Raw genomic sequence first — 17,338 nt, 5'->3', positions numbered from 1 at the left:
CATTTTAATTAAAATAAAACCAGACTCGGCTTGCTTTAATGAGCCCATCTTTTCAGTTTTGCTCCAGTTCCTGTGGGAAAATCCCTAGGAAAAATGGCAGTATATTAAACTGATCAAAAGTGTAACCCAAAATCTAGACAGTACCTCAAAGATTATAGTTTCTCTCCAATCATTATGAATGCCAGCTATGCTGTTAGTTCCTTTAAACTCCGTTGTTGAAAGCGACTTGAACTCGTGAATATTCTACTGCGACCTTTATTGAGGACATCTGTAAATCCTGTAGCGTGCCTGCTGTGTTAAAAGATTTAATGAACAGCCAGGAAACGCAAGGCGTGCTGATGTCTCTGACGGTGACGTTAACTTACAGTATTTGTATCTTCCTGATTTCCTCCATTGTTGCTTATTCATAACATTTCATTGTTTCTGATCCCCAAACAAATTTAGGATAACACATTAGACGAGTAAACGCAATGCACAATTTTAAGTGATCATTTGATTTATTGAACAGCCGTATTACCCATGTGAAAAAGTAATTAGTGACTCAATCAACCAATGACCCAATTTTCAATGATAACAGGTCCAATTAGACTGGACACACTAAACCTTGATGGCGGCCAGCATCACTGTAATAGAATCGTTCCAGCAATATGAAGTCGGCTTAGGTTATCACACCATACCTCAATTAAAAGAAATTCCAGAAACCCTAAGAAAGAGAGCTACTGAAATATATCAGTCATGAAAGGGTTACAGAGCAATCGGCGGAAACCCTGGGACTTCAGTCAGCCACTATGAGAGCCATCATCTCCAAATGGAGAGAACTTGGGACGATGGTAAATCTGCCAAGGAGTGGCTCGCCTTGCAACATTATTTTAAGAGTTGCATAGAACACTCATTGAGGAGGTCACAGAAGAACCCAAATGAACATCTAAGGACTCTCGCAGCTTAGCTAATGTCAGTAGTCATGATTCCTCTATTAGAAAGACAATAGGCAAAAATGATACTCATGGAAGAACTGCAAGGTGATAAGCAGTGCTAAACTAAAGAAACATAAAACCTTGTCTAACATTTGCCAAAAAACACCTTGATTACCCCCCAAATGTTTGGGATAATGTTCTGTGGACTAATGAGTCAAAAACAGAACCCTTTGGAAGACCTGGGTCCTGTTATGTCTGGTGTAAAGCTGACACAGCCCTCCACAATAAGAACAACAAAATAACCGTGGTGGTGGTAGTGGGGTGGTGTGGAGATGCTTTGCTGTTTCAGGGCCTGAGCATAACTGAGGGAGACATGAATTCAGAAAGCACTGAAGGTGGCAGTCTGTGATCTGAAGCCCAGTTGGGTGGTGAAGCAGAACAATGAGAAGCACAAGAGCAAGTCCACCTCTGAATAGCTGAAAAAGAGCAACATTAAGGTTCTGCAGTGGCCTACTCAAAGTTTTGAGTTGAACCTATTGAGATGTTGTGACCAGACCTTAAATGAGCAGTTCATAGTGGAAAACATTCCAGTGTGGCTGAATTAAAACATTTCAGTAGAGCAGAGTGGGTCAGAACTTCTCCACAGTGATGCCAAAGATGGATTTCCTGTTATTGGAGGCGTTTCATTATAGTTGCTGCTGCAAAAGGTGGCACAACCACATATCAAGTATTATGTTGGGGGGGGGGCAATTATTTTTTCATGTAGGTGATATAGGTGTTGAACTTTTTTCCATCAGTTAAACGATCATTTAAAAACTGTGCATTGTGTTTACTCAGGTTGTCTTTTGCATTATACAGAATTTGTTTGGAGATTAACTAACAATTACGTTTTAACGCAAAAGGAGAGGAAATCAGGAAAGGCCAAAGTTACGGCAGCGTAACTAATCATATCTATCCCTGTTCTGCTAAAGACCAGTGATACATGCAAGTTCACGTGCCTTTAACGTCACAGAAGATAAATCAAGCAGTGGGACACTGGTGCTTTGTTTGTCCCAGCAGACATCTGATCATTGTGATACACCCTGTCCCTGTCATCATCTGACAAAATTAAAGGTTAAGTAAGAAGAATTCTTCATAAATGCATGAAGTGTAGTCATCATGAAAAAAATGACTTTCCCTTATTTATGCTTCCATATTTGGAGCATTTTTGGAATAATGAGTGTCTGTGATATGTGACAATATGTGACAATGGAAGGCTGATTCATATGGACAATCTGCACTCGGTGGTCTGATGAGGTTTGGCGTGAGTTGGAGCTTTTAAGTTCAAAGGTTTGAAATGTGGTGGTCCCTGCAGCTCAGTTCTGTTTACACAGAAATGTTGGTTACAGTTTAGGTTTCAAAGTCAGTACCTTCAGTTCTTGAGTTGGGGGTCCTAACCCCAACACCATCCCAACTACATGGTGGAAGGTGTGAGTTCCTACTTCTCCTTCTATAATTCTTAACATCTTAAATGAAACAAACCGGACTTAGGAAAGGAATTAATGTAATATTTATGTAGGTTCAGGTAAATCAATTCATTTATTAATTATTCAAATATATCCTAAACAATTCGTTCCAAATATTTCAGATAAATAAATATCAAACAATATGAACTGAAGGTGCACACTGGGTTTCTAAACTACCAGCCCTGGGTGATGAGGCATTGACACCCTGTATCATTCCAGTATTTGTGGTCCTCTCCCCGGGGCCTCAAACAGCCCTACCGTATCTCAGCTGAGTTTGCCCATTCGTCTTCTTCTATGGTACTTCGTAAGGGGGGGCATGGAGTCTGGACTTCACAGGGCACCACACATCCCATTTCTTTCACACAAACATTTTATGACATCCCAAGGTTCTTTATAAGTATACTTTTATCGTCCTTCTTCAGTGCCTACAGGTTGGCAGTGAGAGTCTGATATCACCAGTCACATCTTCTGCCAACCAATGTCTTAGACTTATGCCAGCCTGCCAGACCTGCAAGACAGGCAGCTGCCTGGTTCTCTCTCTCTCTCTCTCTCTCTCTCTCTGTCTCAGGTTCAACACAAGTCGCACCAGAAAGCCCATAGGCGTTGATGGAGATGCTGACCCTAGTCTTGTTGGCACGATGACACCAGGCAGGCCACGTCACGAACCTGTTGGTCTACCCATATGGTACATGTCTACTGCAACTCCTCAGCCAAGTGCTGTGCTCACCAAAAACTCAAAAAGTTCTCCTAGTCAGAATGCAGCTCCTTGAACATAATATTGGTGTCTCCCTATCCCACCAGACTTTAGCTGGGGGTTTGGTCCTCTCCTGTTTAGTGCAAACAGCAACTCTCTGAATCCTGCCAATGAAGTCAAAGCCCATGGGAAGGGGGATTCCCAGAAGATCTCATTGCAGCATACTGTGCAAGCTAATATGCCAGGCTGACTGGCCACAAAGCAAGTTGAACAACAGCATTTTGGATGGCTTTGTTACTCTAAACTCCCATCTTTTAAACTGCCAGCACATTGGTACTGTTGTGTTTCATTTCTGAAATGTGTTTTATTTGAGTTGATCTTTTTCAGACCCTTCTCTTCTTTTTCTTCCTGCAGGTCCTTACTGAGCAGTATGCTGAGTTTGCCTGGGTGGCATGGGTCACAGAAGTCTTCATTGCAGTCAGTATAACAGTGTCATTTCTGGTGCTTGGATCCACAATGAAGCACACCAGTAAGATTTTGTGTGTCCATTTCCAGACTCTCCTTATCACACATAGAAGTTCAGAAGGTAGCTCTTGTGCTTAGGTAGTAAGGAGCAGTGGTGGGCGCCCAAAACGCAGTGCTTATCTGTATGTATGTACTGACTGGTCCAGTGCTGACCTGTCAGTCAGCTGCCATCACAACACAACAAAGGGAGAGGAAGCCACATCTCAGCTGATAGGTTGAGCAGGACCACTCACCCTGTCACTCGGTGTCACCAGTTGTCATCAACTGTCTCGTACACCCAGTGTACCTTCTGAATCTCCTCCTCTACAAAGCTTGCACATATAGCGCCATGTACATATGTGGAGGCAATGCAGTTGAAGTGCACTGTGTACATTTTGCATGTTGCTGATGTGTCCTTGTATCACATCACACAGACATGGATGGACCAGGTTCAGTGCTGGGTAATGCACTTCGGAAAGGTCATTCTGAAAACAATGTTACCTCAAAGCCACTGCGGTGACAGCAATGAAAAAAAAAAAATCACAACACAAATAGTAACTCAATACTTAGTTCTGATTAAATAATAATTCTGCATATGACTAAGTCAGGCTCTGTTGGGAGACCACCACTGACTATCAGCAGGGTGAATGTTGCTAGTGGTCAGGACGCCTGCTGTTTTTCTGTCTGTCTGGCTTAGCCGAACTCTCTCGATGCTCAGAGTGTCCAGAGGTTTACAGAGAGCGACAGTTGAAAGTTCCAAGGTTGAGCAGGTCACAACGTGCCTGGGGCCAGCTGTTGTGGAGTCTCAGTGCCAGGGGGTGGTAACACTTTTTGTACATTTAGAATAGTCTTGTTTTGGTACAATAAGCCAATCAGTGTCTAACGAGGAGCTTCGTTCCCCTGTGCTTGAAATCAAGGGTAACAAAACTTCCTCCCTGGCCCTCCTTGAAGGCGTTTTCAAACCCAGGTTGTCCGGTGCTGTGTTTTTGAACTCTGGTGACATTTTCTTGAAATGTCCAGTTCTTTTAGGTAGATGTAAACATGTCAGTTGCCCCAGTTTTGTACCTAAACGAGACCCTTTGAAAAGTGAACCCTGGAGAGATTTACAAGAGGTATGAATGTGATCCACCCAGGATCAATCAAACTACAGAAAATACTGGGCATTATGCGTGAAGTTGTGCATGCATGTGACTCGCACAAGTACTAGTCAGTCAGAGCAGCAGCCTCACAGCCTCCAGCAGCTGACCATATTAAAAAAGAAAAAGTGAAATTCACTTGTGATCGGGTTGATCACCACACATACTGAGGTATTGAGAAACAAACAGCAGTGCCCCATGAGACCAATGATCAGATGCCCTAATCGCTCTACACCAGGGGTGGGCGAAGTCAGTCCTGGAGGGCCGCAGTGGCTACAGGTATCTGTTTCAACCCAGTTGCTTAATTAAAAAACAATCCTTGTCAATCGTTTAATTTCATAGCTTGTTAGTGTTTTAACTCTGCCATGTCAAGTAATTCTCATATCCTACACTTATTTCTTCCTTTCTAAGGATATCATCCAAATGATTTGAAGTCTAAAGCTGATGAGTAATTCTCAGTGCTTCACTTTTTTCTCTTCACTTTCCTTCCAAGTATTTAATTAAACCAAATAGTGCCTGATAAATACACACAGGTGTAAATGGTAACAAGCTAAATGGAGAAATGCCGGTCTCTTTTGTCATTTGCATCTTATTGCTGATAAGGAGCAATTAAAAACCAGGAATACAGCTGTTTAAGACTAAAATAAGCAATAAGGGTTCAAAATCTTAATGAGCGAGACAAATAAAATGAAGCAGGAGTGTTACTTGAGCAATAAGGGCTTCTTATTAAACAATTGGGTTGGAGCAAAAACCTGCAGCCACTGCGGCCCTCCAGGAATGACTTTGCCCACTCCTGCTCTACACCACCGAAGTGATGCGCGCTGTGTTGGCCTTTCAATACACGCACTTGTTATGGGGTTATGCTGCCATCTAGTGGAAGACACTATATAAAGAGACGCTGAGTTCTGATGTAGTCAGAATAATGTAGTCTGAGCTGGCTTGTGGAAACCGACTCTGAGCGGTATATACACAAAAAATAAGACTTTCACATGCAGTATGTAGTAAGCACTCCAAAATAAACACCAAATATGCACAAAGGGTTACACAGTAGACATGAGGCTACCATCACATGGTGGCTACTTGCTGGTGGAGAACAAATACGCAATATCATTCAGCTAAAGAAGTTTAGTGTCACCAGTGTTTGCTCCCAGTACAGCAGGCCGTCTGTTGTACACTCGGCTATTTCAAGCAGGTCCTTTAGCGAATAAACTTAGTAGTGCATCATTTTCAAGTCTTCCAGTTAATATTTATGAAGATTGCACCAGTGCTCAAATGCAATTGTCACTGACCCGCCATGATATTTTTTTTTTACCAGGACAGAAAACATTTCTTCTGCCGAATGAAAGAAGTCCACAATGCACCTGTGCAATGTTTATTGAAGTGTTTTGTTCAGTTTAAAGTTTGCAGTGTCAAATGCTGCTGAATGAATTGATAAGTGAAACAGAGTACTGAATCGTCCCCCAAGTCAGAACAAAGCAAACGGACAAAAAGGAGTTTAATAGGATAAATAAAAGAAAGTGTAAGCGATGTAACTCAATAAAACGATAACAACTGGCTCTGGTCAACATTATTGGCACCTTTGCATTTTAGGTATATCGTGTACAACGTCTCTGAAGAAAGCTCCACAGCTTTGGTCTGCAGCACCGGATCAGACGGCAACAGTAATTTGTGTGGGAAAGAGGCTAAAAGTGAAGAAGTCCTCATTATTGGCACCATTTTGATTCAATTTCATTAGAAGAAGTAAGTTTTACTGAAGCGACATGACTCACCCGAGATGAATTGTAATAAATTGATAAATGAATGCTTAAAAAAATGGTTAAAGACAGGAACTGTCTGAGACCATCAGCAAAACTATTGTTATCACCAAACGTAAGAAAGCAAAAGGATACAAGGCCATTTGCAGAGACCTTGACATTCCTGTTCTAACAGTTTGCAGTGTTATTGAGATGTTTTCTGCTCAAGAACCTCCAGTGATCAAAGAAAAATACACCCCATGTTAAACATCCACAGAGCTTAAAGGGGACCTGGAGCTGTCCGGAGAATACCATACGCCGTACACAAAAATGGAGGAGAGCTTTCTGAGGAGGACCAACATGAAAAGGCAAAATTGATGTTTGTCCAGACCTACCTAGAAAACCCAAAATCCTTCTGGGAAGTGTCCTGTGGACTGATGAAACCAAGTACAGACCAGGCAACATGAAAACAGGGTGTTCTTACGGGTTAGATATGGTGGAGACCCCCTAAAGTGCTGGGCTACAACACTGGTTATGGTGCTGGATGTCTTAAATATATTGAGGGAACCATGGAATCAGAGGACTAGCGGAACATTTTACTTAGTGTTAGGTATGGGTCAAAGATGATGGGTTCTACAGCAGGACAATGACACAAAACACACACCTAAAAGTACAAAGAGATGTTAGAAAGAATAAAAAAACAAAAAAAAAAAAACAGATGTCCTGATCTCAATCGGATTCAAAGACCTTTGGAAAGAGCTGAAGTCTGCTGGCCTCCAAATATTCAAGAGCAGTGTGAATGGTTAGAAGTGGGTACATTAACAGTTATTTCTGCTTACGAGATACGCCTAAAACGCCACAGGGTCCCAATACGCTTGAGCACAATTGTATGTCAAACATGGCGTATGTACATACAGTATAGAAGTGTTAAGCCCATTCATTTCACTGATTACTCAGTAGCCACTGAACATCTCCTGCTTCCTACCAGCTTACGAGGAGGGACCTGAAATTTCCCAGAATCAAATGGATTTGTTCCCCATGAACAGGCTGCTGTTAATCAGTGACACCAAGAAATAAACATTTTTTGGAGAATCGGTGCACCCAAAACTGTGTTTTGCACCATGACAGCACAAACCGCATTGTTTGTTGTTTTTGGTTCCAAAAATTAAAATTGAGACTGAAGGGAAAAAGATTTGCTACCATGGTAAGAAAAAAAACGCTGGAGGCTTTAGACACTGAAACAAAAGATGAGTACAGGAAGTGTTAACAGGTAGGGGCATTGCGTCTCAAGGAGGGTACAATGAAGGGGTCTAAAAGGGAATAGCTGTGCGCTTTAGGGTTTTTAGCAATCCTAGGAATATTTTGAAACCCCCTCATGTATGGCAAGCTGAAGTTGATCCACAGTTAGGATGTGTTTCTGTGTCCCGTGATAGGCTGGTGTTTTGACTGCCACTGGTTTGTGCTTTGTTCCCTACACTAGAGACCGTGTTTCCATCTCCCCCCACTTGTATAGTTGATGGTGGGTTATGGAGAACAGACGAACAAACATTTAGAGTGTGAGCAGATTCAGATTTGCGATTCCCTACACACTGTTGACTACTGGGGCCACGTCAGCCTGGCAAGTAAATGCTGCCCCACCATTGCAGAATGGGGATAGCCATTACTTTATTTCTATCACGCTTGAAAGCAGGTGATGCCTGGAGTTGGTGGTTTTTGGCATTCTTGGTCTAATTTTTAGAATTTGCATTTCTCTTTTCGCCCGCCACCGTTTAATAATGGAGCTTGCCCTTACAATCCACTCTGGTTTTGTTTTTATTTGAGTTTGTAAAGTTCTGTTCAGCCACTGTAACTGACCAAATGACGTAAAGTTGTCCATTTGGTTATTCTTTATTTCAAGTCAATTACATCAGTGAACTTCAAGGAGTATCAGAGAGACGTCAGTTTACCCAGAGAGGCTCCAGTGGGCCATGTAGTGCTGGTTTGCTCTCCAAGTGATGCTCTGTTATGGTGACCTGATATCAGCAGATCTTTTACCGTCCATCTTCTCTGTTTCTATTTCCTTGCAGTTGAAGGCTGGGTGAATTCTGTGTGGAGTGTTCCTGATGATGCCATGTCGGGACATTTGCAGAGATGCTCAACATTTGTTTCAAAGTCCTGTAGTCTTAAAAGGTAGGAGGCTCCTTTTACCTTCCCTTATTTCTGAAAACTATTCCGTGAAAAGACATGAGCAAGAGGGTAACAACATCGTCATCAGTGGAGACTGTGAAATCAAAGCAGGCCTCCAGAATATCCTCTGACTTGCTTTGAACGAAAGCCTTCAAAGATGGGTGTTTACCAGAGGCAACCTGGGATTACAAGGAGGAACCTGAACGGTTCTGCCATCTGTGGAAGTGATGGCACCTTCTCACAGTCCCTTCTTGAGATCAACTCTCCCTCACAGTCTTTTCCAGGGTGTTGGCAGCGGACAGGCATTACCTTCACCCTGACCACTTTTTTTCATTTTTTGTCTTTTAGTTTAGCACATCAGTTGCTGTGTCTCCTGGCATTTGGACTCATTTTTATTGTTGCAGTTTGCAATCCAAAGGTAAGGCCAACGTGCCGCCTTCAGTGCTCCTCACTTTATCTGAGAACCTTGTGGTAGGATGCACAGATCTCGAGATGCTCCTCTGGCTGTTTCATGTGTTGTGCTTTGTTTCTGCAGGGGTTTGTGGTGATACTCGATAAAGTTGCCTCATTCACTCTAAACCTTGAAGCCGGACTTTTCATTTTTCTAATGCTGAGGAAGTCCAGATCTGAGCCATTTAAGTAAGTTGTCACATTTTATCTTAGTATCGTCAACAGAAATATGTGTCAAACTCCACTGTATCAGTACAACACACCATCTTCCACCTCCCAAGTGTCATACTTGTCCATAAATGCAAGGCTGTCCTGAGGTGACCAGCAGTGCTGAACTTCCGTCTGGCACGTGTGTCCTTTCTTCACCACTGGAGAGGCTTTGATTTATAACTTAATTATTATTAAGGTTTTTGAAGAGTTGTTAGCTATTCATCACTGGCCGACAAGTGTAAATTCAGTAAATTAATTTGATCATCATCATATTTATATGAATTATGAAAATTGTGCTTAGTAGGCCTCAACCACATTTGTCTCCAAGGAGCACATGGTGCATGTTGTCTGTTTAAAATGTATTGTTTAGGTTTTTAAAATATACAATCATATGAAAAAGTTTGGGAACCCCTCGTAATTCTTAGGATTTTTGTTTATCATTGGCTGAGCTTTCAAAGTAGCAACTTCCTTTTAGTATATGACATGCCTTATGGAAACAGTAGTATTGCAGCAGCGACATTAAGTTTATTGGATTAACAGAAAATATGCAATATGCATCATAACAAAATTAGACAGGTGCATAAATATTGGCACCCCAACAGAGATATTACATCAATACTTAGTTGAGCCTCCTTTTGCAAATCTAAAAGCCTCTAGACGCCTCCTATAGCATTTGATGAGTGTCTGGATTCTGGATGGAGGTATTTTTGACCATTCTTCCATACAAAATCTCTCCAGTTCAGTTAAATTTGATGGCTGCCGAGCATGGACAGCTTGCTTCAAATCATCCCATAGATTTTTGATGACATTCAAGTCAGGGGACTGTGACGGCCATTCTAGAACATTGTACTTCTCTCTCTGCATGAATGCCTTTGTAGATTTCGAACTGTGTTTTGGGTCATTGTCTTGTTGGATTATCCAACCCCTGCATAACTTCTACTTTGTGACTGATGCTTGAACATTATCCTGAAGAATTTGTTGATATTGGGTTGAATTCATCCGACCCTCAACTTTAACAAGGGCTCCAGTCCCTGAACTAACCACACAGCCCCACAGCATGATGGAACCTCCACCAAATTTGACAGCAAGTAGCAGGTGTTTTTCTTGGAATGCGGTGTTCCTCTTCCACCATGCAAAGCGCTTTTTGTTATGACCAAATAACTCAATTTTTGTCTCATCAGTCCAAAGCACTTTGTTGAAAAATGAATCTGGCTTGTCTAAATGAGCATTTGCAACAAGCGACTCTGTTTGTGGCGTGAGTGCAGAAAGGGCTTCTTTCTCATCACCTTGCCATACAGATGTTCTTTGTGCAAATTGCGCGGAATTGTCGAACGATGTACAGATACACCATCTGCAGCAAGATGTTCTTGCAGGTCTTTGGAGGTGATCTGTGGGTTGCCTGTAACCATTCTCACAATTCTGCGCATATGCCGCTCCTGTATTTTTCATTGGCCTGCCAGACCTGGGTTTAACAGCAACTGTGCCTGTGGTCTTCCATTACCTGATTACATTCCTTACAGTTGAAACTGACAGTTTAAGCCTCTGAGATAGCTTTTTGTAGCCTTCCCCTAAACCATGATACTGAACAATCTTTGTTTTCAGATCTTTTGAGAGTTGCTTTGAGGATCCCATGCTGTCACTCTTCAGAGGAGAGTCAAAGGGAAGCACAACTTGAAATTGACCACCTTAAATACCTTTTCTCATGATTGGACACACCTGTCTGTGAAGTTCAAGGCTTAATTAGCTAATCCAACCAATTTGGTGTTGCAAGTAATCAGTATTGAGCAGTTCCATGCATTCAAATCAGCAAAATTATAAGGGGACCCAAATTTTTGCACAGCCAGTTTTTCACATTTGATTTAATTTCGTCCAACTAAATACTGCGTCACTAAAAATCTTTGTTTGGAAAACACCCCAGTACTCAGATGTCTTTCATTTCCTAGGAACATTTCACTGTTATCTTTTTTTGTTGAAAGTAGAGTAAATTATTATGCAGGCTGAGAGGGGTTCCCAAACTTTTTCATATGACTGTATATGGAAGAAGATGATCCGCTGTGGCAACCCCTAACGGGAGCAGCCGAAAGAAGAAGAAGAAGAAGGTTTTTAAAATATAGTAATGGGAAACAAGTTTATACAATTCCATACAATCCAAAAATAAAAAACATTCTGGCGCCACTTGGCTCAGGGTGAGCCTTTAACTGCATGTCAGGAATCTGTCGACCTTACAGATTTGCACCGGTGCCATTTTAGATGATTGCCACTGGTCAGCTTTCAATTCCTGCCAGTTTAGGCAGGCAACTCTTGCAACAGACGGCAGCCATGACACAACCACAGGCCTCTGCTGTTCTGTTATAGTTGATACTGAAAACTCCCATATTCTAAAATGCTAAACCTCCAGTAATAAAACTCAACCGCATGTATTTGTATTTCTACATCACAGTTATCATCCCTTCATCTTAAATATACATATCAAAAAGAGCAGCCTTATATACCGTCAAGTGTAATACACTCATGTATGTTTAAAACTGGATCTGCACCATTTCAGCGTCACCGCATTTCTGAATATAAAGAAGCAAGAAATTCTCGGCCATTTTGCAGATCATGCTGTTCACTAGTGGATCAATGTCAGGGGCCCAAAAAACAGCCGCACAGAAAGGGTGATTTAGTCATGAAATACATAACGTAATATTATTACATGAGCCATGGTACTGTATTTTACATTTAGGCTATTGACAGAACAGTGCAAATGTTAGCAGCACTTTTTAATCTTATCAATGTTTAGTATACAAAAATATATGCAACAGAATTACCCGGTATTAAAAATTGTCCATTACTAATAAATTATCTCATATCATAAAAAACAGTCCCACTTTGTTTTCACACTATTCAGGCCTGTACTGTATATCCAGTTCTTATTGTATCTTCTGTCTGTCAGCCTAATGACATCTTTTCATTTCCTTGCCATTTTCCATGTTCTGTAATGGAAAAGGATTCCATTACCACCGTCCCTAGTGAAATCAGAAAAGCTGCCATTGCTGCCTCTCCTGCATTGTTCGTTATTGGTTCTCAGGCCTGTCTTGCTCCTACACACAGGGCTTTAACTTTAGAATGACAGTTCAGAAGTACTGTACGTCTTTAGTATTCTTTAAACATGTCTGCTCCTGTGTGTTAGCCTCTGCACCGCAAAAAAACAAATGCATGTTTAACTGTATGTTGGTCTGTGTATTATATACAGGGTGGCACAGGGAAACGGGAAACTTTCAACTGACGATCAATGCACAAATAGACACATTACAAAATACATTTAATGATAAAATGTGTTGTACAGGATATGCAATTATTGATGATAATCAATATCCATTCAATATTCATTTTATGTTTTGAAGAAAACATCATGAAGGTGTTGTCCATTTCTCCGTACACATTCTGACAGCCTGTTGTGGAAATTCTGCATTGCTCGATGTAACATGTCAAGGGGAATACCAGTGATTTCCTCTTTAGTCCTCCTTTTTAGTTCAGCCATGGTTGCAGAACGTGTGTTATACACTTGGCTTTGAAGATGTCCTCACAGAAAAAAATCACAAACCGTGAGATCTGGGGATCTCAGAAGCCATGGAATGTCACTGTTGCATGAAACGACGCGCCTTCCAAACAATCGTCGAATAGCTGTCGACCTGTTGAAACCACATGTTTCCGATATTCAGATGTGCAAAGTTTTGCAACCTCCACAAAAAAATGTTTCAAGCATAGCAACATACCGATTGAATGTAACTGTGATTGCAATGCCCTCCTCATTTTCAAAAAAGTAAAGGCCTATGACACTGTGCGATGACACAGCACACCATATTGTAACCTTGGTGCTGTGTAATGGACACTTGTGAAGCTCAGAAGGATTTTCCTGTGCCCAGTAACAGAAAGTCTGTTTGTTGACATATCCGTTAAGGTGAAAATAGGTTTTGTCCAACATCCACAAGTTGTTAAAGAAATTGGCATCCTTGTTTACTTTAGCCGACAATTGTTCACAAAACTGTTGATGCAACACATGGTCATTGGGTTTGCGTTCCTGCACAATCTGTAATTTGTAGGGGTGGAACTTCAACTCGTGAAGTATTTTTTGCCTGCTTCATCACCCCAACTGTAGCAATGATGCATGTTGTCGAACAGAGTGGCGAGGGCTCCTCATGATGGGAGCTCGAACTGCTTCAATATTCTCTGTTGTGTTGGCCATTCGACCATCAACTGGGGACTTCTTTTTTTAAGGCTGAACCTGTTACTTCGAAATTATGCACCCATGTTATAATCACATGAGCGGACAGGACATAATCATGACGTCCTAACTAGTAATGACCCAGAAATTCCCTTTGCGCTGCAGTCACACTATCACCATTCTTATAAGAGGCTTTCACAGCGAATGCTTATTGCGCACCACTCCACTGTTCCATTATAACTAATCGCAAGGGGTTTTAAACGAGGTTGCATTGGTCCCAAACAACTGCCGATGCTGCAGGGTCACCAACACCTAGTTCCAAAATGTCCTGTTTCCCTGCGCCACCCTTTCTATATAATATATATGAGTGTGTGTGTGTGTGTAAGTCCCCTCCACAAATATTGGCACCCTGGTAAGGATGAGTACAATTCTTTATAAACAAATTCACCTTTTGGTGGATTACCTTAATCTCACACTCAAAGAAAGAGGGAAATCCATTTTAATTGCAGTAAATTTATTCAGGGAAAATTTCCTCATCAAGAAATAATTATTTTTTACAAAACCAAACATGCTACACTTATTAATAATACTTTGTACAAGCTCACTTTGTCAATAAAACATCGCCGAGTCTTATAATGTTGGAGAATACAGAGCAGGGAATGGGAGACCATTCTTCTTTTAGGAATCTGTCCAGGTCATCCAGAGTCCTCGCTCCTCTCTCTTTTTAGCTCACCCCATGGGGTTTTGCTCCAGGGAATAAGATGACCATGGCAGAAGCTTAATTTTGTGCTTTTAACCATTTTTGTGTTGATTTTGAACGTGTTTTGGGCCATTGATCTGCTGGAAGTCATAGTGATGACTCAGTATTAGTTTATTGGCAGAGGCAGCCAGATTTCAATTTAAAATCCCCCGGTATTTCATGGTCTCCATGATGCCATGTACCCGAACAAGGCTCCCTGGGCCTTTGAAGGAAAAACAGCCCCACAACAATATAGAATGTCCACCATACTCAGGTTGTTTTTTTGGTGTAGCCATCCTTCATTTTACACCATATCCACCTTGAGTGTTTATTGCCAGAAAGTTCCGTTTTTGTTTAGTCTGACAGTAAAACACGGTTACTATCAAAGTTCCAGCAGCGTTGAGCAGACATCAGCCTCATATGTTTGTGGTTAAATGACAGAACGGGCTTTTTTCTGGCACGCCTTCCAAATCTTTTGGCAATGAAGGTGGTATTTGATGGTAGCTTTGGAGACATGGCGATCCCAAGATACCTTTCTTTCCTTCCTCCTTGCTGTGTGTGGGGGTAAAATAAAGCTGGGTCCTTTTCCAGGTGAGTTGGTAACACATCCAGATGATATGAAAGTTTTCATTATTGCCCTAACTGTAGTTCTGGCCATTTTCAGGTAAGTGAGAATTTTTTATAGCCTTTCCCAAATGTATGAAAGTCAACCCGCTTTTCTCTCATTTTAATGATGTGTTGTCTTAGCCATGTTGGTGAATGAATAAGGGATTTTGGGCTCTGTGCCCCCTCATGTTTATACCTTGATGAAACAGGAAGTCATGGATTACTGCTTGAAAGCTTCAACCCACTCTGACCAACTTATGTAGATAGAAATTCTTATAAACACAGTATAACTAAAGCATTTTCTCTGTGTGCGCCAATAATCTTGGTTTTGTTGAGTGGCAGATCTTCCTCAGAATCAGTTTACTTCAATTAAAGGTTGGATTTCTCTCATTTTTTTTCTGTGAGTGAAACGTAATTCACCAAAAGGTGATTTTTTTTACAAGAATTGTGGAAGGAACTGTATTTCTTATTTATTTAGTATATTCGCATTTATAAAAAATCAGGAGTGGTCTTCCCTAGACAGAAAAAGGGGGATGGATATTTGAGGAGTAAATCGCAAGACAATGATTTTTATATTATGTACTTTAAAGAGCCATCGTCATTACAAATCAAATCAAATTAATAATATATTAAACATTATAAAAGTAAAGTTGAATAAATCGGACTCTGCAGTTGCATGAATAAAAGGTAAAGAACACTTCCGGGTAGCAGAAATAGCCCAAAAGTTGATAGAAATCTACGTTTTTGTACCCAATACTTGTATGCAAAATTTGGTTGACCCAAGTGAAAGTGTACTCAAGCTATCATGTTTACATAAACACACACACACAGACAGTCACAGACACACACACAGACACAGACAGACAGACACACACAGAGACAGACACACACACAGAGACACATGCACACAGACAGACAGACACACACACACAGAGACACACACACAGACACACGCACACACACAGAGACAGACAGACATACAGAGACACACACACAGTCACAGACAGAGACACACAGACACAAACACGCACACACACAGACAGTCACACACACACAGACACAGACAGACACAAACACACACACACACACAGAGACACACACGCGCGCAGACAGTCACAGACACACACACACAGAGACACACACACAGACACACGCACACACACAGAGACAGACAGACATACAGAGACACACACACAGTCACACAGACAGAGTCAGACACAGACAGTCTGTGACTTTTAAAGTAAAGCCACTGATCTTAGTGACACTTCTCTTTCAGATTATAAAAAAATGTCACAATGAGAACAATGAAATTTTGAAACTGGTAAAAAAAAAAATTCAACCCAGTCTAGCCATTTGCAGGTCTTCTCATGGTGTCCTATTTATTCCCCCGACAGACGCCACATCCTGCCTTTGCCAATCAGCGAGCGCCTGTTCTGTCTACGGTGGGCTCTGCCAGTCTACTTCCTCTTCGCAGTGGGCTATGATGTCTTCCAGTCAGTGGCCTACATGGCAAACAGCTGGAGTTCCACGCCGTCTCAGCTCCCCAACAACTCAACTGAAAGAGACTGACAAGTCAAGTAGAAATGCACTGTACATTACCGGAATGTTCTCTGGGACACACTGGGTAACTCACTGACAATCTCTTCTACTCTAGGCCCTGTGTGTAGAACATTTGCACTGTTAGCCTGGAATACTTAAGTTATTAAAAAAAAAAGTAATTTTGCACGTTTTCTGTTTCTATTATTGCACTAAATAAAATATCCTAAAAAGTGAAGTAATTAACCAAATGCAAACAGAAGTGACATTTATAGCATGGCACAAGAAGGTTTCTGATAGCCAGAAGCTAAATGTTGACTACCCTATTAATATTTTTAAATAAAAAGCAAGAGTTTAAGACTTAAAAATTAACAAAAGTCCTTCAACTGCCAAATCTTTACACATTTACTTGAATCTTTAGAATTGACACATGTGCTCGAGTTCCCTGTGTAAGGCTGGCAAAGGTTTTATTTAGACAGTAAAGCCCCTAAATCCCCCCCCCCCCCCGCCAAACCCCCCCATCTGTGCCACCGGGTGCCCCTCAGCGGCTCACTTTACCTGCCTGTGCTCCAGACGTGTCGAGTCGGAGGGCAGCAACACAGTGGCACCACCAGATGTCTGATGGCAAAGCTGTTGTGGGAAGCTTTAGTAACAATAAGGGAACTAGAACGTCATTCCCCCTTTAAATGTCACCAGGGATTATACAGATTTTGTTATTATGTTGCAAAAAAGCTGTCAGGTTAAAACACTAAAGCGATTAAAAACATTAGAAACAATCAGTTAAAAAGAGTCTTTGGCTTTATTTTTTTGTGCACACAAGTTTGTTTTTCAAATTGTATATTGTAAAGGGCAACAGGGACGGTTGTGAGGATTCAGAAACCAAACCTTGCAGACAGTGTTTCAGTTTCATTTAACAGTATAAAGATCATCCATCCAGC

At 41.3% G+C, this 17,338-nt stretch overlaps 1 protein-coding gene across 2 annotated transcripts in view; it reads left to right on the top strand.

Annotated features, from left to right (window-relative positions):
- si:ch211-51h4.2 (uncharacterized) overlaps window positions 1-16,877 on the top strand; it is a 377,084-nt gene extending 360,207 nt beyond the window's left edge. The window contains exons 14-18 of one of the 2 annotated variants that reach the window (XM_051923955.1): window positions 3,528-3,642; window positions 8,553-8,655; window positions 9,001-9,070; window positions 9,188-9,291; window positions 16,259-16,877. In XM_051923955.1, the coding sequence (XP_051779915.1) occupies window positions 3,528-3,642; window positions 8,553-8,655; window positions 9,001-9,070; window positions 9,188-9,291; window positions 16,259-16,433 (567 nt within the window). In that variant the 3' untranslated portion in view covers window positions 16,434-16,877. The remainder of the gene's footprint in view (window positions 1-3,527; window positions 3,643-8,552; window positions 8,656-9,000; window positions 9,071-9,187; window positions 9,292-16,258) is intronic. The other variant, XM_051923956.1, reaches the window with a different exon arrangement.
- Window positions 16,878-17,338: the final 461 nt, after the last annotated feature.

Source organism: Erpetoichthys calabaricus, chromosome 2 (assembly GCF_900747795.2).
Source record: "Erpetoichthys calabaricus chromosome 2, fErpCal1.3, whole genome shotgun sequence".
NCBI lineage: Eukaryota > Metazoa > Chordata > Cladistia > Polypteriformes > Polypteridae > Erpetoichthys > Erpetoichthys calabaricus.
The sequence above is the reverse complement of the archived record's forward strand: the minus strand, read 5'-3'. Positions and strand labels throughout refer to the sequence as shown.